This window comes from Budorcas taxicolor, chromosome 1, assembly GCF_023091745.1.
Source record: "Budorcas taxicolor isolate Tak-1 chromosome 1, Takin1.1, whole genome shotgun sequence".
Classification (NCBI taxonomy): domain Eukaryota; kingdom Metazoa; phylum Chordata; class Mammalia; order Artiodactyla; family Bovidae; genus Budorcas; species Budorcas taxicolor.
Genome location: NC_068910.1, coordinates 134,678,751 through 134,704,991, shown reverse-complemented (window position 1 = coordinate 134,704,991; position 26,241 = coordinate 134,678,751). Strand labels below are relative to the sequence as shown.

Below are 26,241 nucleotides of genomic sequence, written 5' to 3'. Positions count from 1 at the left end.
AGAGTACATCATGAGAAACGCTGGGCTAGAAGAAGCACAAGTTGGAATCAAGATTGCCGGGAGAAATATCAATAACCTCAGATATGCAGATGACACCACCCTTATGGCAGAAATTGAAGAGGAACTAAAAAGCCTCTTGATGAAAGTGAAAGAGGAGAGTGAAAAAGTTAGTTTAAAGCTCAACATTCAGAAAACTAAGATCATGGCATCTGGTCCCATCACTTCATGGCAAATACATAGGGAAGCAGTGGAAACAGTGGCTGACTTTATTTTTTCAGGCTCCAAAATCACTGCAGATGGTGATTGCTGCCATGAAATTAAAAGATGCTTACTGCTTGAAAGGAAAGTTATGACCAACTTAGACAGCATATTAAAAAGCTGAGACATTACTTTCTCAACAAAGGTCCATCTAGTCAAGGCTATGGTTTTTCCAGTGATCATGTATGGATGAAGAAGGCAATGGCAACCTACTCCAGTACTCTTGCCTGGAAAATCCCATGTACAGAGGAGCCTGGTAGGCTGCAGTCCGTGGGGTCACTAAGAGTTGGGCATGACTGAATGATTTCACTTTCACTTTTCACTTTCATGCATTGGAGAAGGAAATGGCAACCCACTCCAGTATTCTTGCCTAGAGAATCCCAGGGACAGAGGAGCCTAGTGGGCTGCCGTCTATGAGGTGGCATAGAGTCGGACATGACTGAAGCGACTTAGCAGCAGTAGCAGCAAAAGAACAAAATGGATGTGATAGTTTGATTATAAAGAAAGCCAAGCACAGAAGAACTGATGCTTTTGAACTGTGGTGTTGGAAGACTCTTGAGAGTCCCTTGGACTGCAAGGAGATCCAACCAGTCCATCCTAAAAGAAATCGTCCTGGGTGTTCATTGGAAGGACTGATGTTGAAGTTGAAACTCCAGTACTTTGGCCACCTGATTTGAAGAACTGACTCGTTTGAAAAGACCCTAAGCTTGGAAAGATTGAGGGCAGGAGGAGAAGGGGATGACAGAGGATGAGATGGCTGGATGGCATCAATGACTTGATGGACGTGAGTCTGAGTGAACTCAGGGAGATGGTGATGGACAGGGAGGCCCGGCGTGCTGCGGTTCATGGGGTCGCAAGGAGTCACAACTGAGTGTCTGAACTGAACTGAAAGAATCTTTACATAGAGTGGAAAAAAAAAAAGATATTCCAAACTAGCTAAATTATCCAGTACAAGGGCAGTCTTAGAAGCAAGTAATATGCTGTTAAGATTTTGTTCTTTTGCTGCATTGTTCTTTATTTTTCAGGACTGGGGCATCAGTAAGTATGCCTCACGTAAGTAATAAAGGCCTATGCTTAGTGCTTTCAAGTTCTGGCTGCTCATTCCTCAACACTAGAAACTCAGGAGTCATTTCTGCTTCCTCCTTCATCCTGACATCAGCATTCCCCCAATTCAAATCATCACCAGGTCCTGTGGATTTTACTTTCAATTTCTATTTCCCCCAATACCCTGCTGAATCTAGCTGTTGTTTCTTGCTTGAACTACTCTAACAGCTTCCAAATTAAAGGTGATCTTTTTGAAATAAAGGGCTCATCGTATAAAGTTGAAAATTTCATTGTATTCCTTAGAACCTCTCAATGGTTTCCCATTAACTTGAGAAAAAACCTAAAATTCTTAACTTGGACCATAGGGCTGCTCCTCTGTTCCTCTCCAGATGCATCTAGCACTGCCCTTTTATTGCTCTCATGGGTCCAGCTTCAGCGGGCCTCTTTATTCTAAGGAATCATGCTCTCTTCTAACTCAGGGTGTTTGCATATGCTATTCTTTCAGCTTGAACCACTCTTCCCCTAATCTCTTCCACTTTGTAAAGTCCTACTGGTCCATCAGGTACCAGCTTCAACCAGTGGCATTTGCTATGTATCTACCACTTTGCCCAGCTGGAGCCAAGCTCCATGAACCATTTTTTTCCTCACACCACCTTCTATTTTACTTGCTCCTTGTCTTGCTCTCCTACTAGGATGTAAGCTCCATGAGGACACAGATTTCTGTTGTTCTGTTTACCGCAGCATCCTCCAAGCCAAGAACAAAATTTCGTACATGGTAGTCATTCAACAAACTGTTGGAAAAAATGAATGAATACATCAGTTCAGTTCAGTCACTCAGCTGTGTCCGACTCTTTGCGACCCCATGAATTTCAGCACGCCAGGCCACCCGGTCCATCACCATCTCCTGGAGTTCACTCAGACTCATGTCCATCGAGTCAGTGATGCCATCCAGCCATCTCATCCTCTGTCGTCTCCTTCTCCTCCTGCCCCCAATCCCTCCCAGCATCAGAGTCTTTTCCAATGAGTCAACTCATTCTCATGAGGTGGCCAAAGTACTGGAGCTTCAGCTTTAGCATCATTCCTTCCAAAGAAATCCCAGGGTTGATCTCCTTCAGAATGGACTGGTTGGATCTCCTTGCAGTCCAAGGGACTCTCAAGAGTCTTCTCCAACACCACAGTTCAAAAGCATCAATTCTTTGGCGCTCAGCCTTCTTCACAGTCCAACTCTCACATCCATACATGACCACAGGAAAAACCATAGCCTTGACTAGATGGACCTTAGTTGGCAAAGTAATGTCTCTGCTTTTGAATATACTATCTAGGGTGGTCATAACTTTTCTTCCAAGGAGTAAGTGTCTTTTAATTTCATGGCTGCAGTCACCATCTGCAGTGATTTTGGAGCCCAAAAAAATTAAGTCTGACACTGTTTCCCCATCTATTTCCCATGAAGTGATGGGACCAGATGCCATGATCTTCGTTTTCTGAATGTTGAGCTTTAAGCCAACTTTTTCGCGCTCCTCTTTCACTTTCATCAATAGGCTTTTTAGCTCCTCTTCACTTTCTGCCATAAGAGTGGTGTCATCTGCATATCTGAGGTTATTGATATGGATTCTCCAAAGAGCAACACAAATAATGTGCAATAATTAGGAAAGGTAAATCTTGGGCATCCACTAAGCTATCCCATTCCAGTGCACAAATATTTACTGAAGACCAATTGGACATGGGCTAGGTGACGGGCACTTGGAATTTAGCAACTGCTGTCGTTGTTAAGTCGTGTCCAACTTTTTTGTGACCCCATGGACTCTAGCCTGGCAGGCTCCACTGTCCATGAGATTTCCCAGGCAAGAATACTGGAGTGGGTTGCCATTTCCTTCTCCAGGGGATCTTCCTAACCCAGGGATGGAACCTGCGTCTCCTGCATTGGCAGGGGGATTTTTTTTTTTTTTTTAACCGCTGAGCCACCAGGAAAGCCCTTTGGCAGCTGAGTTCTCCTTAAAAGGCAACAAGGCTTTGTCAGGGATGTTCTCTTCACCCTCGGAGTCAAAACGAAGAACGGCGGTAAGAACTTAAGTCATTTCTCTAAACAGATAATGGAGTAAAAGGAGGAAAGGATTAAAAGGGTGGTAAGGAGCGGGGAGTGGTTTCCAGGTGGCTCAATGGGTAAAGAATTCGCTTGCAATGCAGGAGCCAAAGGAGACGCTGGTTCGAACCCTGGATTGGAGAGATCCCCTGGAGGAGGGAATGGCAACCCATTCCAGTATTCTTGCCTGGAGAACCCCAAGGACAGAGGAGCCTGGCGCGCTACAGTCCATAGCGTCGCAAAGAGTCGGACACGACTGAACAAGGTCGCAGAAAGGCAGAAGAGGGCTTCCCAGGTGGCGCTGGTGGTAAAGAACCCGCCGGCCAATCCAAGAGATGCAGGTAAGCTCCTAGGGTGGGGAAGATCCCTTGGAGGAGAACACGGTAACCCACTCCAGTATTCTTGCCTAGGAAATCCCAAGGGCAGAGCCTGGTGGAGGACGGTGCATAGAGTCGCAAATAGACGCGACTGAGTATATATGCATGCAAAGGGGTAGGAAAGGTATAGAGAATTAAGAGCTTTCTCCTCCTGCTTTCTTGCTCGCGGTCTTTCCCTTCCAGGCTAGGATCCGAGAGCTTCCGTTTGCCCTACTCCTAAGTGGTAAGAAGGAAAAATACCCCCTTGTTGGCGAACCAGTTCTAGGGTACTCGATGCGTAGGTCGTCCTCCCCTCTGGCTTCACTTTGCCAACTACACCCCCGGAGGCCGTCGGAACCAAGCTAAGGTGTTTCTATGGCAACGGACAGCTTCGGAGGACCTTTTCTTCTCTTTTAGCTGGCTACTATTTTGCCTCCCTGTGTTCCAAAATAATACATTTTGCAGCTTACAAAGATAAAAGGACTTAGGGAAAGAATTGTACAGGTGATTTTGAACGTGGTTCATTTCAGTCAGAAGGCGATTTCTGAGGCTTACTTTTTTGGCGGTCGCGGAAGTTACCTAAAAGGGGGCGGGGCGGAGATGTATTTACCCACAAGGCCACGCGGCGGGTCCTCGCTGGTCTCTTTCAGCCATCTTGGACCCTGTGAAGGTGTGTAGAGTTCCTGCAGCTGAACTTTGGGGGCAAATAAGTGGGGTAGGCTCGGCTGTATCCCTCGGACGAGGCACGGGTGTGACTCCGAGGCTCTACCAGCTAACGATTTCTGTGATTTCCAGCAACAGGGAGGACAGGATGGAGGAGATAAGGGACTGATGGTGCTGGTTCCCTGACCTCCGAGAATGGGTGCTCCGGTAACCCCAGTTGCTTCCGGGCCCTAGCGGAGTAAAATACAAAACAGATGCATTTTGTCTGGCAGCAGCGGCACCTTTAGGCAGGGTTCTTTGTCCATTTACTGCCACCTCAAACCTGTGTTTTGCATGTTTACTGTGTCTTTCCTTAGCTTTTCTTTCCCGTTCAGTGTGGCTTCCCTGGTGGCTCCCACGGTAAAGCGGCTGCCTGCAATACGGGAGACTCGGGTTCGATTCCTGGGTCAGGAAGGCCCCCTGGAGAAGGGAATGGCAACCCACTCCAGCACTTTTGCCTGGAAAATCCCAAGGACGGAGGAGCCTGACAGGCTACAGTCCGTGGGGGTCGCAAAGAGTCGCGACTCTTGAGTCGCACGACTGAGCGACTTCAGTGTGTAAAAGTGTTGTTCTTAAGACTTTCTTTTGGTGTTTCTAGGAGTTATGTCTTGTACTGTAGAATTTTGCCACTTTAGTTTTTATCTTCATTTTGGCGTTAGCTTAGTTACCCAGCATTCTTTGAGTTTGGGGTGCTGTTCCAGAGGAAGCTAGTAGGTTGGAAACGGGCGTTGCGGGGTTTTAAACTGATTATTTTTGTTTGAAGGCCTGCTGGGAACGGGACTTCTAAAACGACAAATATGTCTGGAAGGTATGTGTTTTAAATATCATTGCTTTGTACTTACAAGTGTACTTGTTTATTAGGCATGATCGTAAATGTAAGTTTAAGTCTGGTGGGGGAAAAAAATAGATGTTTGGTGTAGGTAAATTTAGGTGGGGGTCATCACAAGTCAAACCATACCTGTTGCTTGTTGAAGTTAAGTGAGATTTTAACAGCTTAGAAATAACAATGTATTTTGTCTTAGGCTGTGGTCCAAGGCAATTTTTGCTGGCTATAAACGGGGTCTACGGAACCAAAGGGAACACACTGCTCTCCTGAAAATTGAAGGTGTATATGCTCGAGATGAAACTGAATTCTATTTAGGCAAGAGATGTGCTTATGTGTACAAAGCAAAGAAGTAAGTTTATAGTATTATACTCTGGAGTTTTTACTTGATTTGTCTCATTTTAAGTTGGTAAAGTAATTGATACTGTTGTGGTTTTTACTTTGGGATTTTAAGCAATTTTAGGGTAGTGTTGGATGTAGATGTCTACTGCACTTAGAAAAATTACAGCTGTTAATTGTTTCAAAGGAGGAGTCAGCTTCTTATAATATGATTTTAAGGTTTTGTAGAGCATTTTTCTAGAGAAGGAAATGGCAACCCACTTCAGTGTTCTTGCCTGGAGAATCCCAGGGGCGGGAAAGCCTGGTGGGCTGCCGTCAATGGGGTCGCACAGAGTCAGACACGACTGAAGTGACTTAGCAGCAGCAGAGCATTTTTCATGTACCTTAATTCATTTTGTTGATCTCTTGAGGTTATATATTTTATGGATGCTTAAAGATAATCTCTGGAGTATTGGTTCTTAAACCCATTCCAGCTCGGTTAAAATTTTTGGGATAGAGGCTGAGGGAGAGGTGGAAGAAATGGGTGGACTGTTGTTTTTTGTTTTAAAAAAGATCTTTGGGGAATGCTTTCATCTCCCTCAGCCCCTTTTCCTGCTGCAACCAGAGAGAGCCTTTGAGATTTTTAATTATTATAAGTCAGATCATCTGTACTTTTGCTGAAACTCCAGCTGGTCCCCTTCTCATATGGTTAAAAGCTGAAGTCATTAAGGAGCTTCTAAGACTTTATGCATTTAGGGCTCCCGTGTTTTCTCTTAACCCAGCTAAGATTCATCTTGGTGATATTTTGCCTTTCCCTAAGCCAGGGACCGGAGAAGGCAATGGCAGCCCACTCCAGTACTCTTGCCTGGAAAATCCCATGGACAGAGGAGCCTGGTCTGGTAGGCTGCAGTCCATGGGGTTGCGAAGAGTCGGACACGACTGAGCAACTTCCCTTTCACTTTCATGCATTGGAGAAGGAAATGGCAACCCACTCCAGTGTTCTTGCCTGGAGAATCCCAGGGACGGGGGAGCCTGGTGGGCTGCCCTCTATGGGGTCACACACAGTCGGACACGACTAAAGTGACTTAGCGGCAGTAGCAGCAGCAAGCCAGGGACACAATCTCCCGTTTTTTAACACAAGCTGTTCCCTTACCTTCCAGTCTTTTTTCCAGCATTAGCTTTTTAGTAATGCCTTCCCTGGCTGTTTACAATTACAAACAAGTTTCTCCCCCTATACTCACATTTTTTGTCCCCTTTTTCATTTACCCCTTGCCTTCTCCACTATTACAGTTATTAGCATTTATTTCTCAAGTGAATTAAGTGGTTAACTGGGGTTGAGGGCCACTGATCTAGAAGTCACCTTGATTTTGCACCACACTATATTGGGTCTGTGGGTTCTTATGCCTTTTTTATTTTTAATCGTCTTAAAATCAGCAACACAGTAACTCCTGGTGGAAAACCTAACAAAACCAGAGTAATCTGGGGAAAGATCACTCGAGCTCACGGAAACAGTGGCATGGTTCGTGCCAAATTCCGAAGCAACCTTCCTGCTAAGGCCATTGGACACAGAATTCGTGTGGTAAGTACACTGTTAACTGTGGAACCTTTTGGAATCAAACTAAGCTCAAGGGGTTCAGCTTGGACCATTAAGGACTACTGTGATAATAAAATGTCACCAATAGTTCAGGCTGTAAAATGAGCGGCTACTGTGAAAATATATTATGGAATGTTTTCTTGGCATTATGTGAAAAGTGAAGGCAAAGGGTTCAAATGGATTGTGCCTAGATTCGGATAATTGCTAAAGCTGCCTGGAAGTGGTGGGGAATAGCATTTGACCCTTGAACAACACAGGGGTTAGGGGCTAGTGGGAAATCTATGTATAACTTTGCAGTTGCCATCTGCATCTGTGGATTCAGTCAACTGCAGATTGTGTAGTATGTATTTACTGAAAGAAATCTGTATAAGTGGACACATGCAGTTCAACCTGGCTTGTTCAAGGGTCAGCTATTTAAATAGTTTTCTGAGAAATGTATTAGGCTCTGAAGTAATTGCTAGAAAATAAAAATTCAGTATACCTTTTCCTGGCATAATCTTTTTTTTGGACCTAATTCTTAATACTTCCCATCTCTTCATCATAACAGTCTTGAAATGGGTATTAAGGCTAACAGATGCTCATATCCCAAGGCTTCAGGCAAAGCCTTCAACTCCAGATTCTGTGGTTTTTCTAACAGGATAGCTCCTGTTTTCTTTAGTTAGGATGCATTTTTAATAGATATGGCTACATCTTTGGGGACACAGGGCACTACTGAACCCTGCTGAGCAGTTGAAATTTTTCATCAGAGCAGGTTTTTACTGTTAATGCATGTGAGTGAAGTCACTTTGGTCATGTCCAAATGTGACCTCATGGACTGAAGCCCTCCAGAGTCCTCTGTCCCTGGGATTTCTCAGACAAGGATACTGGAGTGTATTGCTGTGCCCTTCTCCAGGGTTTCTGACTTGTCTCCTGCACTGGCAGGCGGATTCTTTACCACTACCCACCACCTGGGAAGCCCCCGTATTGTTAGAGGAGGCAAAATTAAATGGACTCTGTGTTCCCAGTACTGATTCTTAGTCAGTGACTATTCAGAAACTGAAGGCTATAAACATTAGTTCCCTTCCCATGAGGATATGAGTCATTGGGTGCCTCTCAGATAGGTAATGGGATGAGAGATGTATTTATGTTGTGGTATTCAGTAATTCTTGTATATAACATGTACCTTGTGTTCTTCCCCCCCCAGATGCTGTACCCTTCGAGAATTTAAACTTCTTGAAAATAAATAAAAGTGTGGATTTTTCCTGTTGTGCTTTTGTTAAATGGCTTAAAAAATTCTTTGTCCTGAATACAGTTTCTAAGTCCTAAAATGGTGGTGGCTATCAGGCATATACAGAGTACACAGGAGCCTAGAGAATATAGGACTATAGGAGGGTTTTGATGAGGATGGATGTTTCTTGTATCTTAATACAAGACCTTAAATGGTAGGGGGAAGATTACAAGTGATTTTTAGTTGGAAACAGTGGAAAGGAGTATCTTGGAAGGTTTCTAGTGATGGAGCACTGGAACCTAGCCTATGGACACATTTTTAAACTTGGTAGCACTGTGTGGCTTAATGGGTTTTTTCTGTCCCTCAACCAGTAATCAAACCTAGGCCCTTGGCAGTAAGAGTGCAGGGTCCTAACCACTAATCGGCCAGGGAAGTCCCTTTAGCCAGTATTGATATATATGTAAAACTTCTCCAGATTTCCACATCAAATGGACCTATAATTCGTCCTTTTATTTCAACTCTGGCACTGTGGTATTGGTACCTGTCTCCCTCATTACACTGAAAGAACCTTGTTTTGATCTAAAGTACCTTGTAATAATAGCATGCACTTGTTTGATATAGATTGGTTGGGAAATCTGGGGATTAAAAATGGTAGATGGGAGAAATTTGTGGAATATATTGATGGTATTTGGTGGCTTATTTGAACAAATGTGGGTGAGATATATTTGGGATTTGTGACTGGACAAAGCATTCCAGTATTTATACAATGCTTGGTTGGGAATAATATGTAACTTGAAAGTGCCTCCAAAATGCCATAAATCTTAGTAGAGGGTGGTCAGGATTGCCTGGACAGTGTTGCTTTCTTTCTTTGGCTCCATGTTTTAATATAGTAAAGTGCAGGATTGAGATATTTTGGCATGATACGATGCTTTTGAATTGTGGCGTTGGAGAAGACTTTAGAGAGTCCGTTGGACTACAAGGAGATCCAACCACTCCATTCTGAAGGAGATCAGCCCTGGGATTTCTTTGGAAGGAATGATGCTACAGCTGAAACTCCAGTACTTTGGCCATCTCATGCGAAGGGTTGACTTACTGGAAAAGACTGATGCTTGGAGGGATTGGGGGCAGGAGGAGAAGGGGACGACAGAATGAGATGGCTGGATGGCATCACCAACTCAATGGACGTGAGACTGAGTGAACTCTGGGAGTTGGTGATGGACAGGGAGGCCTGGCGTGCTGTCATTCATGGGGTTGCGAAGAGTCAGACACCACTGAGCAACTGAACTGAATGGGAATTTGACAAACTGAGCCCCTTTTGACTTAAAATTGTATGTGGGCTTATCTTAAGAGCTCTTAAAAATGAGTAGAACATAGCAGTTCTACATTTCACTTAGTTTAATGGTGGCCCTGAAGCCAAAAGAGTCAGGGAGATTGGGTATGTGTTTGTACTGCTAGTCTTTGTCCAGTAGCAACTGTTGGGAGGCATGGCCGTAAGGGAAACAATGGGTTCTAAGAAGCAGCAGTTTGGAATCATGGAGCAACCATGCTCCTCACCCTTTCAAGGCCACCACATTTCAAATTTCTTGAGTAGGATCTTAAGGAAATTGAACTTGGAAAGTTGGGTCAAGGCAAGGAACAGCAGATGAAATATCAGTTGCCAAGCATCTCTTCCTACAATTTCAAAAGGGAAATGGCACAAAGATTTGATGTGCCTTCTGCTTAGAAGGCATTTGAGGAACCAAATTAACTGGGTTATGTAATATAATGTGACTAAAACCTATTACTCCATAATTGGAAAGACTAGAAAACTACCAGATGCCAGGATATTAGTATTTAATTTTGTTTTTGTATCACCCATAGTATATGGAATCTTAGTTCAACAAGGGTTGAACCCACGCCCCTCCTGCAGTGGAAACGAGTCAATATGGAATGCTTCACATATTTGTGTGTCATTCTTGTGTGGGGACCATGCTAATCTTGGTAGTATCCCAATTTTTGTGTGCTTCCAAAGTGAGTTGTGAAGCAGTCTTAACCACTGGACCGCCAAGGATGTCCCAACAATATTCTTGTATTAGAGTGTCATTGATGAGCTTGAGTGACAGGCAACAAAATTTCATATTTTAGAAAGATCCCTGTGCAACCCAGCATAAACGAAGGGAAAACCAGGTAGGCTTTGCAGTCTTAACTAAGATATTTGCACACTGAAATAGAGAGTCTTCAAAAGTAATGTTCTCAGCTTTGGTTGCTGAACAAGTAACTACACAAATTTGGGGGACCAGGAGATGGTTAGGAGGGGAGAGTTCATGAGTTTGAGAAAGCTGGAGAATGTCAACGTGTCTAGGAAGGCAGGTAGTTATTGGGGTCTGGATTAGGCGTATAGAGGAGAGGAAATCATCTCTGTTGGAGTTCAATGGATAGATCCAGGGATAATGGTAGAGTAATGAGGTGGATAAACAAGAAGTGGTAGGCGCTTGAAGAAAAAGCAAGCTGAAAGTTTGTAGGATAACCAGAGTAAATGCAGTTGGAAGTAAGCCTTGCACACAAATTCATGCATACTCTTAAACTAATGTAATGGAAGCACTTGTGAGAGCCTGTATTAGACTTAATCTGCTCCCATAGAGGTTTGGTTTAGTGCAGACTGTCCTCAAGACAAAGTTACATTGGAGGAATTGCTTGTTTCACAGAAATGAACCAAAATGGCTAGCACCTTATCCTTTGAACTGTTAAGACACTGCTGTTATCTCTAGGAACTTGATAACTGGTACCATTCTTTCTTTATTCACAATCCGGAATTTCTGTGTGGTTTTGTGTAGAGAGCACATACTAAAAGTGATAAATTTGGTTTTAAATCCCAACTTCCTGTAGTGGGATGATAGCCACATCTAATGCCACTATTCTTGTGTAGGATTCCCCACCCGTTTTTTTTGTTTGTTTGTTTGTTTGTTTTAGTACATAATCTTATCCAATGAAGTATAAATTCTTGGGATTTTTTTTTTAACCTACTACAGTTCCTAGTATAGTAATTTATAATATTCAATTCTTGAAGTGACTGTTAACAAGCTCAGTGCTTCCAGTTCCCAGTTTTGTGGTTTCTTTTGTGGGCCACAAGGAGATTTGTTCTTCATAGTTCCTCACAGCTCAGCTTTCAAGCTTTTAACAGCAAGGATCTACCAGGTTTCCTCCAGGGTTAAAAGTGTTAATTGCTCAGTTATGTCCAACTGTTTGCAACCCCATGGACTGTTACTCTGTCCCTGCAGTTCTCCAGACAAGAATACTGGAGTAGGTAAGCCATTCTCCAGGGGATCTTCCCTACTCAGGGATAAAACCCGGGTCTCCTGCATTGCAGGTAGATTCTTTGCCATCTAAGCTACCGGGGTTAACGCATTTGCAACTCTTTAACATTCATTGATTGTACAGAAAATGATTTTAGTTAAGAAGTGGGTTTGGGACCTCTCTGGCGGTCCAGTGATTAAAAAGATACGTTTCCAATGCAGGGGGCAGGGTTTGATCTCTAGTCAGGAAACTTAAGATCCCACCTACTGTGAAAGTGAAAGTCGCTCAGTCGTGTCCGACTCTTTGCGACCCTATGAACTATACAGTCCATGGAATTCTCCAGGCCAGAATACTAGAATGGGTAGCCTTTCTTTTCTCCAGGGGATCTTCCCAACCCGCAGATCGAACTTAGGTCTCCCGCATTGCAGGCGGATTCTTTACCAGCTGAGCCACAAGGGGGAGGACAAAAAAATTTTAAGTGGATTTAACACGATATTATAAATCAACTACCTTCAACTTTAAAAAAGGTAGGTCCTAAAATCGGTGACTCAGGATAAATAAAATTGAAAAGTACATTCCACTTAACTTTTAAATAGCTAAATCGTAAGATTTTGCATCTATTTATGTCTAAACTCCTGGCACCTAGTGGGTCATATTTTTTCACTGAATAACTGAATTAAAAAGTAAAACTCCCTCAGTAAAGACACGCACTTATCACCATCTCATCACCATCAACACCGACTAATCGTCTCACGGCGCAACTCACGTGGCCCTCTAGGTGGCATTTATCGGCCGGCTTCACGCGAATGAGACCCGATGATCGCGATGCGACTCATCTGCGTTGAACTTCTTACCGGTGACGCCAGCCAATCAAAAAACAACTTTCAGCCGCCAAGTCCCTCCACCTGCCTCGAGAGGCGAGGGGCGGGGCTGGCGCTGGGCGCGGAGGCGTCACGTATTCCATGGTAACGACGCTCGGCCTGAAGATGGCGGCCGAGCTGGGTAGAAAAGCGGGCTCCTCGGATTCAGGCCTGGGCCCGAGCCGGTGGCACTGGAGCGGTCCTTTGTGGGTCCGAGGCGTTTTACTTCTTTTAGGTGGGCTCCGGGCAAGCACCGCATCTATTCCTGTCTCCTTGCGCAGTTCTCCTCCATGCCGGCACCATGTCCCCTCTGACTCTGAGGTAGGGCGACGGAGGGGCCCTGTGAGAGTAAAGTAATATGGGAGGCAACGGTAGAGAGGATAGTGTTGGAACAGGGTGTACTGGGGGAGAAAGCGAGATTGGGCCAGAGACTGAACTCTGAGAGGGTTGGGACCAGCCGTCAGCTCTCTTCCTGCACCCAGCAAAGTGGCTCAATTCGGCGTTTGAAAAGAACATCATCACTTTCCCGTGCGGAGAGTTGTGCTTAGCAAGTTGTCCTAGAGCAGTGGTCTTCCAACTTGGGTGTCCATCAGAATTACCTACTGTGCTGTGCTTAATCGCTCAGTCGTGTCCTAAGGACTTGTTAAAATTCAACTGGCCGCTCCATTCATTCCCTCCTGCTGCCCACTTCTGACTCATTAGATCTCGGATGGAGCCTCACAATTTGCAGTTGAAGTTCCCAGATCGTTGATGATGCTTCTTGTCCAAGGACCTTACTTTGGAAACCAGTGACCTAAAGATTTGAAAAAGGATTGATTGGAGAGCGAGACAAAATCGTTGCAGAGATATTGGGGGTTCTCTGGAGACAAAATTCAGATTTTATTTTCAAGTTACTTCATCACATTGCTTGCTTTACCCTGTTCTCCTGCCCTGAAATACCTTTCTCCCTCCCATTATATTTTTCTTCCTGTCTAAATTCTTTCATTCTTAGTTCCTTAATCGCAAGGCAGCCTGCTGAAACCACCGCAGCAGAATGTTCTTTTCATTTTACAATATGTCTTATCTGTACTCTTTTCTGGCACTTAACCGAGTCCTGCTATGTGGTGACAGCTTATTTTTCAGACATATCTTGCTTTTGTAGTTGAATTGTAATTTTCCTTGGTGTATGAGGTTTGTGTCTTGTACTTTGATTTCTGTACAGTATTTAGAGGAGGGCCACAGTAAATCAGTATTCTTTGAGGAAAGGAAACATAGTACCTGGGGTCAGGGCTCCATGTTGTGCTTGATTTTATATTAATATTTTGTCTTATTACTTTATCAAAAAAGATTAATTTGGAAATGTTCAGTTCAGCCCAGAAGTTTAAGACCATTAATTTTTGTGATAATTTTCAAATTTCTCTGTATGCTGTTATAACCGTATATGCCAGAATACTAAGTTTGGTGTTTGTGGCTATATTACAGCTTTTATCATGACACTGCATTCTGGCTGAATTGTTTTATTTATTCTTTAGTCTCTTAGGCACTTGTAAGTGTATAATACAGTATTGTAATCTGTAATCACTGTGTCGTACATTAGATCTTCAGGACTTACTTATCTACTAGTTGCAAATTTGTACCCTTAAACATGTCAGTTCCCCCACCTACCTAGTGAATTCTTTTTAAAATACATTCCCACAAAGCCCTGCACTTCTCTCTTTGAATTTAGATCAAGAGAAAGTAGTTCAAAGAACTGCAAAATCTCTGTACTTGAAGGAACCTTAATAGCTGTTTTCTTCTCGTGATTGTTGCCAGTGTACAAATCTCTCACTTACGTTTGAACATTTCCACAAATATGGAAATTGTCTCCAGAGGCAGTCCCTTTGCTTTTTGGAGAGATCATTGTTCTTTTTATAGAGCTGAAAACGGACTTCCCAGGCAGTACGGTGCTAAGAGTTTCCACTGCAGGGGACACATGTTCAATCCCTGGCAGGGAACTAAGATTCCACGTGCTGTGCGGTGTGGCTAAATAAAATAAAGGTACAGAGCTTGAAAACTCTTCCTGAAACTTCCCTCCACTATTCTTATTTATGGCTCTTGGCTGAACAAACTAAATAGTGATGGTGCTTTGGATATTAAAAGCAAGCTATTAAATTCTTGAGAGTTCTCATTCCTAATAAATTTTCCTGTTTCTTCATAGAGTATGTTGTAACAAGTCCTCATAGCCATTTTCTTTGCTTTAAATTGGACACAAAGAATAGGCAAGTGCTATTCATTGTAACAGTAGTGACTGCATCTCTGTTAATTGCAACAGGAAATTACAGTAACTTTATATTGGTAATGGTGGGGAACTACAAAACATGTGACTCATATAACTTGTTCTCAACCGAAAACTTTTAAGTTTTGGTTTTATTTTTTATTGTGTAAATTAAAACAAAACCAAAACCAGAATAGTGTAATGAACTCCCATGACCCTTCACCCAGCTTCAGCACTACCACTGTTCTCTTATTCTGTTTCATATACTTTTGTCCATTCTCTATCCACCCACTGTTATTGTTACTTTTACAAGTTTTTTTGTTTTCCCATAAAATTTATATTTACTAAAATGTAGCAAATGCAATCATTTACATTCATGTAAAACCAACAACCTATCACAATACAGAATAGAACATTTTTAAGTCTCTAGAAAATTTTCTCCTGTGCCAATCAGTCTCTCCCATCTCTTTTCTTTTTTTTTATTTTTTTCGTATTAGATTTAGATTTTACAGCAAATTAGTTTTGCCTGTTCTAGAATTCAGCTTAAATAAATGGAATTATATAATGTATAATAATAGTAGATCACATTGAATTTTCCAGAAGTAAATCAACCTTGTATTTTTGGAATAGATTTTAATTGGTTATGATGTGTTATACACTTGTGAATTCAGTTTCCTCATAGATTAAGGATTTTTATATCTATGTTTATAAGTGATGTTGGTTATTTATAGTTTCCTTTTCAGTGAAATTTTTATTAGCTTTTGGTATCAGAATTATGCTGACTGTACAAAATGAGTTGGAAAGTTCTATCACGTATTTTCTAAAAGAGTTTGTAGAAAATATCTTCCTTAATATCTTCCCTGCCGTTCACTATCTCCTGGAGTCTGCTCAAACTCATGTCCATTGAGTCAGTGATGCCATGCATAACTGAAACTATCAGGGCCTACAGTTTTCTTTATGAAAAGGTTTTTTTTTTTTTTAACACTTTTATTGAGCTATAATTTATATACCATAAAATTCACCCACTTAAGTATCCAAATAAGTGATTTTTAATAAATTTACAGAGTTACAGAACCATCACCACAGTCCAGTTTTAGGACTTTTTCATCAACCTGGAAAGAACCCTTGTGCCCATTTACAGAAAACTCATGTTTTCACTTCTGGCCCCAAGAAACCACTTTTTAGGAACAGATAAATCCAGTTTCTCTGATACAGGTCTATTCATAGTATCTATTTAATCTTGTGTCAGTCTTGGTAATGTGTGTTTTTTAAGGACTTTATTTCATCTAAATTGTTACACTTACTGACATAAAGTTGGTGATAAAATATTTATCCTTTTGATGTCTATAGAATCTGAGTAATATCTGCACTTTCATTTCCAATGTGGTAATTTGTGTTTATTCTGTTTTATTCTAGTCCATTCTTTCTAGGAGCTTATTAATCTTATTAATAATTTTAACCATTAGCTTTGGTAACTGTCTTTAACTCTTGTTTTCTATTTCATTGTTTTCTGTTCTTTGTTATTTCTCCTTATTGTGGATTTACTTTGCTCATATTGTTAGGCGGAGACTTAGAGGAGACTTAGATCATTGTTTTTGAGCTCTTTTTTCTTTCATACTATAAACATTTAAAGATCTGTATTTCTCTCAGTACAAATGTAGCTACACTTCACAAATTTTGACACATTGTATTTTAATTATCACTTAGTTTAGATGCTTTTATTTTCCCAAGTAATCTTATCTTTGATCCATGGGTTATTAAAAATGTTTAAAATATCATTTCTAAATATTTGGTCCTTTTCTAGATAGCTTATGGTTATTAATTTCTAATTTAGAGAATATCTTCTGTAAGATTTCAGTTCTTTGAAATTGTTTTACATATACTTCAGCATATGCTCTATCCCACTAAACTTTTCTGTGTACTAGTAGAGTATACTATAGGTACTGAGTGTAGTTTTCTGTGCACATCAATAAGGTAAGGTAACTGATGGTGCACTTCAGATTTCTATATTTTTTATACAAGTTTAAGGGTTGTATTCCATTTACAGTTATTATAAAATATTAGCTATAGATTTCTGTGTTCTTAAAATTTTTGTCTAATTGATAGGATCTTAAAATTTTCTATGATTTTAAATGTTTTTCTTCCTTTAGTTTTGTCAGTTTTTGCTTCATGGATTTTGAATCTATTGCTAGGTACATTCACACTTATAATTATGAATTTCTGATGTATTTATTCATCCTTTATTATTATAAAACATTACTCTTTATTACTGGTAATACTCTCTGCCTTTGCTTTGCTGATATTAGTATAGTCATTTCAGCTTGCTTATGATTAGAATTTTATATCTCACCTGTCTGTGAGATGTGAAAGTTTATCTTTTATGTCGTTGGAGATAAACTTCAGTATTGAACATCTTTCTTTTAGTGCTTTAACTATTTGTTTCATTGTCTTCTCATCTTTATTTTTTTAATTAAATACTTTATTTTTAAAAATAAAGACAGGTTTAGACTCACAGCAAAATTGTGAAGAAGGTACAGAGATTTCCCAAGTACTGTATTCCTCTTCACTATTACCAACATCCCTAATCAGAGTGGTACTTTCGTTATAACTGATGAAACTACACTGACACATCATAAGCACCCAAAGTCCATAATTTACATTAGAATTTACAATTGGTGTTGTACATTCCATGGCTTTGGACAAATGCATAATGACACGTAGCCATCATTACAGTGTCATACCTGGTAGTTCCACTGCTTTCAAAATCCTCTGTGCTCTGCTTATTCCTCTGCCATCCTTCTATCCCTGGCAAACACCCATCTTTGTATTGTGTCCATAGTTTTCCCTTTTCCAGAATGTCTTCTGGTTGGAATCGTATAGTATGTAGCCTTTTTGGATTGACTTCTTTTACTTTGTTGTTGTTCTGTCTCCCAGTCATATCTGACTCTTTGTGACCGAGTGGACAGCAGCGCATTAGCCTTCCCTGTCCTTCGTCATCTCCCAGAGCTTGCTCAAACTCATGTCCATTGAGTCAGTGATATGCCTTTAAGTTTGCTTCATGGCTTCTCATGGCTTAATAGCTCATCCTTTTAACTCTGAATACTATTTCATTGTCTGGATATACCACTGTTTATTTATCCATTTACCTATTGAAAAGCATCTTGGCTGCTTCTGAGTTGTAGCAATTATGAATAAAGCTGCTATAAAGATCCACGAACAGGTTTTTGTGTGAATTTACGTTTTTAACTCATCTGTGTAACTGCCAAGGAGCATGACTGCTGAGTGGTCAGCAGTCATGACTGCAAGAGTATGTTTAGTTTTGTAAGAAACTGCCAAAACTGTCTCCCAGAATAGCTGTACATGTTGCATTCCCACCAGTAATTAATGAGAATTCCTATTGCTCCATATCCTTGGCAGCATTTGGTATAGTATATGTTCCAGATTTTGGCCATTCTAATAGCCATATAGAGATATCTCATTGTTTTAATTTGTGTTTTCCTGGTGCTGAGAGGGATTGGGGGCAGGAGGAGAAGGGGACAACAGAGGATGAGATGGCTGGATGGCATCACCGACTCGATGGATGTGAGTCTGAGTGAACTCCTGGAGTTGGTGATGGACAGGGAGGCCTGGCGTACTGCGATTCATGGGGTCGCAGAGTCGGAGACGACTGAGCGACTGAACTGAACTGAACTGAATGATATGTAATGTGAAACATCTTTTTGTATGTTTATTTGCCATCTGCATACCTTCTTTGGTGAGGTGTGTGTTAAGGTTTTTGGCCTGTGTTTTACTTGAATTGTTCATTTTCTTATTGTTGAGTTTTAAGAGTTCTTTGTATATTTTGGATAATAGTCCTTTATCCAGCGTGTCCTTTGCAAATATATTCTCCCAGTGTGTGGCTTGTCTTCCTTTCTTGATGTTAACTTTCATTGAGAAGTATTTATTATTAATAAAGTTGAAATTATCAATTATTTCATTCATGGATTATGCCTTTAGTTTTGTATCTAAAAAGTCATCACTAGGCACTTCCCTTATGGTCTAGTGGGGGCCAGTGCAGAGGGCCTCGGGTTGGTCCCTGGTCAGAGAACTAGATCCCAAGTGCCGCAACTAAAAGTTTGCATGCTGCAACTAAAAAATAATAAATAGGGACTTCCCTGGTCCAGTGGTTAAAAGTCCACCTTGCAACGCAGGGCATGTGGGTTTGAGCCCTGGTGAGGGAACTAAGATCGCACATGCTGTAGGGCAACTAAGCCTGCGAGCTGCAGCTACTGAGCCCACGCACCCTGGAGCTCGAGCCTTAACGAAAGATCCCGTGTGCTGCTACTAAGGCTTGACACAGGCAAAAATAAATAACAAATAAATAGTACTAAAAAGTAAACAAAAAAAAGTCATCACTATCCCCATGAATATCTAGTTTTTCTCCTATAGTATCTTCTCAAGAGTTTTATGGTTTTGTATTTTATATTTTACATTTAGATTTATAACCCATTTTGAGTTAATTTTTATAAAAGATGTGGGGTCTGACTCTAGATTCATTTTTTTCCATATGAATATCCAGTTGTTCCAACACCATTTGTTGAAAAGACATTGTTTCATTTTATTGCCTTTTTCCTTTGTTAGAGATCAGGTGAATGTATTTATATGGGTCTGTTTCTGGGCTCTCTATTCTGTTTCATTGACCTATTTGTTTCTCCTTTTTCCAGCATCACACTCTCTTGATACTGTAACTTTATAGTAAATCTTGAAGTCAAGTAGTGTCATTCCTTCAACTTTTTTTCTTCAACATTTTGTTGGCTATTCTGGGTCTTTTGCCGTCTATATAAACTTCGGAATTAGTTTGTTGATATTCACAACATAACTTGCTGAAATTTTTATTGGGATTGGCATAGGTGAAATTGGGAAGAACTGACATCGGAGAAGGCAATGGCACCCCACTCCAGTACTCTTGCCTGGAAAATCCAATGGACGGAGGAGCCTGGTGGGCTGCAGTCCATGGGGTTGCGAAGAGTCGGATATGACTGAGCGACTTCACTTTCACTTTTCTGCATTGGAGAAGGAAATGGCAACCCACTCCAGTGTCCTTGCCTGGAGAATCCCAGGGATGGAGTTGCACAGAGTCGGACACGACAGATATCTTGATAATACTGAGTTTTTGTATCCATGAGCACGAACTATTTCTTGATTTATTTAGTTCTTGTATTTTTTTTTTCTGAGTATTACATTTAAAATTTAGTTTGTTAATTTTGAGTCCTTAAGTAGCTAACCTATATGTATTTTTTCAAATCTATTACTTTTTCTCAGGTCATAAATAAGGTCCATCTTAAAAATCACGTTGTAAAGAGAGATGTTAATGAACATTTAAGAATTAAGATTATCTACGATAAAAGTATTGAAGAGTAAGTACACCATTATTCTGTCATCTTTTTTATTAAGAATCAAACTGTGAAGATACTTTCATTTGTTACCTGGAGTTCCATAAATGGAATTAAACTAAATATGCTTTTTAGTTTAGAAAGATGAAGGCCATGGGATATGATTTAAACCTATGCATTTTGAATAATTTAAACAGAACCAGCATATATCTACTTGGATGTGGTCAATAAGAGACCTGGCTACAATAAGTACTTGAAGGAAAAATAAGAGGAAGTACCAGTGTATACAATAATAAGAACATGTGCAAAATTATTAACCAGAGAGATGATATAGCCTGATTTTTAAAGAAAGAGAGGTTCAGAAAAGAGATAAATTATGAATCTGTAGTAGTTTGTGAAGAGCTATTGGGAGTAGTTGATGTCTTTCCCTATCTTTAACTTGCCAAATGAACGAGACTGTATTTGATCAACTCTAAAATGCTCGCTGAGATCTGGGGCTCCTGCCAGATATATTCTGAACAAATGAGACAATGGTTTGCCCTCAGCATGGCAATCTTTATGTTTTATGTCGTCATTTTCAGGTTGCTCCCTGAGAAAAGACACCTTGTAAAGGTATGTAATAAATACTCATGACTTGAACACTTAAAATGGTGCATTTTATTATATGTTAATTTTACTTCAGTAATGGAAAATATATACATGACTATTTTGTGAATGACTAGATAAAAGACGTGGTAAGTGTATGTCTCATTTTCACAAACATGTTGTGATGTACTCACTAAAACTTTGTTCATATTTGATATTAAGTTAGTTTTCTCATTTTATGATGTGATATTAAGTCATTCTCGTTTCTTTTACTTGTCCTCTTAGGTTTTAGGGGAGCAGAGCATGCTTAGGATAGGATGGAAAAGATGACTTTTTAAAAACATCAAAAACAGTTTTCTTGGTGTCAGTGCTCATTCTCCTGAAGAATAATTGGCCTGATAGTATGAAATGCCAAGGTTGTTTATAAAGGTGCTGGCTGCATACATTTTTTAACTATTACAGAGGCATGCATGCATACACACACACACGCACACACGCACACACACACACACTAAGCCAGCTCATTATGGGCAACAGAAATTGGTGACGTTAAAGCAGATCTTCTAAATACAAGGTTTTCTTAACATGAACTACATGAATATTGGAGTCATCTAAAGCAGTCTCAAATTTAAAGTAAGTTAGATTAATAGTGGTGATTTATGTTTTATAATATTCTATTTAAATAGGGTACGAAAGGAACTTTCTGGTGCTCTTTCCTCCAAAACTAAACTAGAAGGTGAAGAAATTCCTTTGCTCCTACGCTCACTCTGTCCCCTACCCCTAGCCACACAACCTTTGACTAAATATTGTATTTGAGTTACAAGGCTTTTTCCTTCTTTCCCTTTAGTCATTAATACCCTGTGCTTGCTTGTTTTAATATGGTTTATCTCTTAGTTGTAATTCTGACTTTTTTTATTTCAACTTTTATTTAGAACAAACTTTTCCCACAAGCTGTTTCTTATTTAGAGAAGACTTTCCAGGTTCGTAGACCTGCGGGCACTATATTACTTAGCAGGTATGTCACATTTCACACATTTTCTTCAATTGTTTAGCAGTCTGTCCTCTTCATTCTGTCAGTATGGCAACTTTTGAAATTTATACTGGGAGTATTTTATTATGCTGGTTCTTAGAGACCAAACTGTAGATATTTAAAAAGAATAAAATAGCATGTTGGGTAGTCATTCTTTCCCTGATTTTCCATTATGACGGGACCCACTGGGTCTTTTCTTTGGGTGTAGTTGTACCCTTTTCCCCATCTCGCCTTCCTTCTTCCTTTATGTGTACAGTATAGGCTTTTGAAGTGTTTGAAAACCCACATTAAGAAGATTTCCCATGGAACCAAAATTCTTTCTGAGACTACTTTTCTAACTAAAATCGTAGCTATTAATGAAAGCAGCTACTAGTTTTTTTTACAGTGTTTTTAACTGCTATGAACTAATCTTGTTTTTTGTTTTTTGTAATTAAACTTTAATGTAAAAATGAACTGAAGACAATGTGCAACAAACCAGTACCAATACCTACGGAAGGAAAATGATCACCATAGATGCTGTACTGAGGAATGTGCAGAGCATACAAAATGCGGTCCCATTATAGTGCCCGAGGAGCACCTCCAGGTAGTTCACCCTGCTCTTTGCAACATTTTCATTCTTTAGGATAAACTTAGAACAGATTTTCAATCTGTGATTGTTTCCAGAAGTTTTTACAGACTTAAGTTCAAAAGCTTCATTCTCTACCGAAAGTAATCACAGTTGGGTGTGCTGATTTTATTCTTTCATTAGTTTTCAGATGAATGTAGCTATTTATTTTCTTTTTTCAGTTTATCTCTGGGGTTGCTGAATCATTTCTGCTTAGAACTTTTTCTTTGCTCTCCAAAACATCTTTTAGCAGCTGTATACCTCAGTATTTTTAAAGGGCAGTTTAACCTTATCTCTTCAAATAAAAGTAAGGTTCAACCCATCATGGAAATGTATTCCATTAAAAATACTTACAACTATATAATATATGTTCAAGGGTATTCTTTGCAAAACTATAAATATACCTATACTAGTTACATTATGGCATAACCACATAATGGAATACTATACAGCTGTTAAAGAATGAAATCGATCTCTATATAAATAAATTGTAGCAAACATTAAATTTAGAATGGATAAACAACAGGGTCCTACTGTATAGCACAGGGAACTATATTCAATATCCTGTGATAAACTAATGGAAAAGAATGTAAAAGAAGAATGTGTATTATATGTATAGCTGAGTTACTTTGTATAGCAGATTTGCATAACGTTGTAAATCAAATATACTTCAATAAAAAATTTTTTAAGGTAAATCAGTGTGGGTAGTTAGCCTGTTTTATTTAAAAAATTAAAAATTATCAACTTTTCACCCTTGGTCTTCCCTTGTGGCTCAGCTCTTAAAGAATCCACCTTCAATGAGGGAGACCTGGGTTCGATTCCTATGTTAGGAAGATCCCCTGGAGAAGGGAAAGGCTACCCACTCCAGTATTCTGACCTGGAGAGTCCATGGGGTCGCAAAGAGTCAGACACAATTGAGCGACTTTAACTTATTGGGCTTCCAGCTCAGCTCGTTAAGAATGCGCCTGCAATGCAGGAGACCCCAGTTTGATTCCTGGGTTGGGAAGATCTGCAGGAGAAGGGATAGGCTACCACTCCAATATTCTTGGGCTTCCCTTGTGGCTCAGCTGGTATACAATCCACCTGCAATGCAGAAGACCTGGGTTCAGTCCCTGGATTGGGAAGATCCCCTGGAGAAGGGAATTCCCCTGGAGAATTCCATGGACTATATAGTCCATGGGGTAGCAAAGAGACACGACTGAGTGACTTTCACTTTGACTTTTCACTTTCACTTTCACCTTTCAATAAAGCTGAAATAAAAGCATAAGTAATAAAAATAAGTATTACCGTCTGAGCCACCAGGGAATCCCAATAAAAAGAAGTATATACACACATATAAAAAGTTATAAAGTAATTGGAAACATACATATATTAAAAATCTGGAGACATTAAAATTTTAATGATTTTCATGGAGTTGGATTGTGGGGGACTTTTATTTGGTAAGTTATATGTTTTTGTAACTTTCCAATTTTTCATATTAAGCATATATTATTTGTATCAGAAAAAATAGAAAAACTTAAATGCATAAACCAGAAAACCAACTTATACATACTTTTTGAAAAGTATGATTATTGCTTTAGATGTTTTTCTCTATGTTCTCTCATTACTTGTAGAAAATAAATGTGTTATTGAACATTGATTTTATAAGCAAAATTAAGCATATGGTTGAAGTGTACTTTGTAATTTTTTCTTGAGGTATCTGAAGCTCACCAAAGGCTTTTTGAACCCTATATTGGCACTAATTCAGCTAACTTAGTCAGCTTCCATTTCTTTTATCAAACTCCTGAAGAGCATAAAGGGTTTTAGGGACATGTTTCAAAATTAAAACAACTTATTAATTACATATGTATCTTTTGTGCTAAGACATTTAGAGACATTTCCTAGACATTTTAAGGCACATTTCTTTTTTCCTATTTTTATTTTTAATTTTGTCATTTCAAATTCTGTTTTATCTTCTTGGGGGTGGTTCCTAAATTTTTTTTGAAGAAATGAAAGATCGTGGAAAAGAATGCTGTTAAGTCACAGCTTTTCATAACACCAACTATTAGCAGATTAAAGTAATTGAATTTTAAAATTATAAATATGTGTGTTAGAGAAGCAACAGTAAGCAGAAGTGAGAATTTCTATTTTTTCTCTCTGTACAAACATCACTTATGTATTAAAAAAAACCCAACATTTACTGATTTTCCTGTTTATAATTTGGAGGTTATGGTTATTTAGGAACTTTGATAGAAATTCTCTAAAAAGCAGGTGTTAAAAGGGCACGGTTTGCTTAGAAAACTAGAAATAAGGGTAGTGTTATAAAGATGACTGTAACTTTTTACCTTATATACTTTTGTTTTATCTGTTTTATTTTTAGTTTTAATAAGATACATGAATTACTTCATAATAGGAATGTATTTCCACTGGATGAAGATTTTTATTTATTTTGAAATAACCACAGATTCACAGAAAATTGCTAAAAAATGTATTTATAAGAAGGTTCCTTGTAATTTTCACCTAGTTTCAGGGTTTAGTAAAACCTTTTCTATTTCTTTTTTTGTACCCTGGTGGGATGCCCTTTCAGAGAAGGCGATAGCACCCCACTCCAGTACTCTTGTCTGGAAAATCCCATGGACGGAGGAGCCTGGTAGGCTGCAGTCCATGGGGTCACTAAGAGTTGGACACACTGAGCGACTTCACTTTCACTTTTCACTTTCATGCATTGGAGAAGGAAATGGCAACCCATTCCAGTGTTCTTGCCTGGAGAATCCCAGGGATGCAGGGGAGCCTGGTGGGCTGCCATCTATGGGGGTCGTACAGAGTCGTACAAAGTCGGACACAACTGAAGCAACTTAGCAGCAGCAGCAGGGATGCCCTTTATAAATAGCTGTTGTCTGTTTTAATTAATATTATACATTTATGATCATTGTATATAAAGTATAAATTTTAATAAAATAAATCTAAAATTAGAGATAGGAACTGAGTAGAGAGACGTATGAATGTGTGTGTGCATGTGTACCAAGTCACTTCAGTCATGTCTGATTCTGTGACCCCATGGACTGTAGCCTGCAAGGCTCCTCTGTCCATGGGATTCTCCAGGCAAGAATACTGGAGCGGGTTGCCACGCCCTCCTCCAGGGGATCTTCCCAACCCAGGGATTGAACCTGTGTCTCTTACATCTCCTGCATTGGCAGGCAGGTTCTTTACCACTAGTGCCACCTGGGAAGCCCCAGAGAAAGATATGGACTTTGATAAAAGTTGAAGAATTAATAAGTAAAAATTAAATCATGCGTATTTAAAGTCTGGATTCACTGTAAGTTAAAAGCCCTTATAGTTAACCTTATCTCTGGTCTGATTTTCTGTTGTCCCCTGTGGGCATAGCAATGCAGAGTCTGTTGTGGCGGTAAGTGGCCCTGTGGAGCAGTGGGTGTGCCAGACCAAGAGGGAGTCCGGGATGCAGACTTTGTTCTTTATGTTGGTGCTCTGGCCACTGAGAGGTGCAGCCATGAAAACATCATCTCTTATGCAGCCTATTGTCAGCAGGAAGCAAAAATGGACAGGTAAGCTTCCCCCCAAGACTTATTCCCAAGATCTAATGTAAGAACTCTCAGGGTGGGTACAATATTGTAAAGTAATTAGCCTCCAATTAAAAAAAACAAAACTCCCAGGGTGGGGAGGGAGGTGAGGGGTGGTTAGGATGGGGAGACACATGTGCACCTGTGACTGATTTATATTGATGTATGGCAAAAACCAGGACAATATTGTAATTATCCTCCAATTAAGGTAATAAATTTAAAAGAGCTCTCAAAGCGTATTCTGAGTGTTTAGAGTCCAGGGAGTTCGCATTTGCCAGATTACCCACCTCCAGTAGTAAGAAACAGCATACTGCTTGGATGTGGGTGTGGAGGGGAAATCAAGTT

General features: G+C 40.0%; 2 protein-coding genes and 1 non-coding gene across 3 annotated transcripts in view; 2 read left to right on the top strand and 1 right to left on the bottom strand.

Moving 5' to 3' along the window:
* The first annotated feature begins 4,581 nt into the window (after positions 1-4,581).
* RPL35A (ribosomal protein L35a) lies at positions 4,582-8,435 on the top strand. The gene is given in 6 exon segments (XM_052639921.1): positions 4,582-4,608; positions 5,204-5,218; positions 5,220-5,248; positions 5,463-5,615; positions 7,016-7,160; positions 8,359-8,435. Coding segments are annotated over 6 exon segments (378 nt in total). The 5' UTR covers positions 4,582-4,596; the 3' UTR covers positions 8,383-8,435.
* Positions 8,436-10,300: 1,865 nt separating this feature from the next.
* Positions 10,301-10,406, bottom strand: LOC128058290 (U6 spliceosomal RNA). Its single transcript, XR_008200435.1, has one exon. It is a non-coding gene; the product is annotated as a U6 spliceosomal RNA (small nuclear RNA).
* A 2,211-nt stretch (positions 10,407-12,617) lies between these two features.
* Positions 12,618-26,241, top strand: part of LMLN (leishmanolysin like peptidase) — a 48,080-nt gene continuing 34,456 nt past the window's right edge. Inside the window, exons 1-6 of the mRNA XM_052646764.1 lie at positions 12,618-12,836; positions 20,050-20,144; positions 20,702-20,732; positions 21,638-21,720; positions 22,195-22,318; positions 25,703-25,881. Coding sequence (XP_052502724.1) covers positions 12,618-12,836; positions 20,050-20,144; positions 20,702-20,732; positions 21,638-21,720; positions 22,195-22,318; positions 25,703-25,881 — 731 coding nt within the window. The remainder of the gene's footprint in view (positions 12,837-20,049; positions 20,145-20,701; positions 20,733-21,637; positions 21,721-22,194; positions 22,319-25,702; positions 25,882-26,241) is intronic.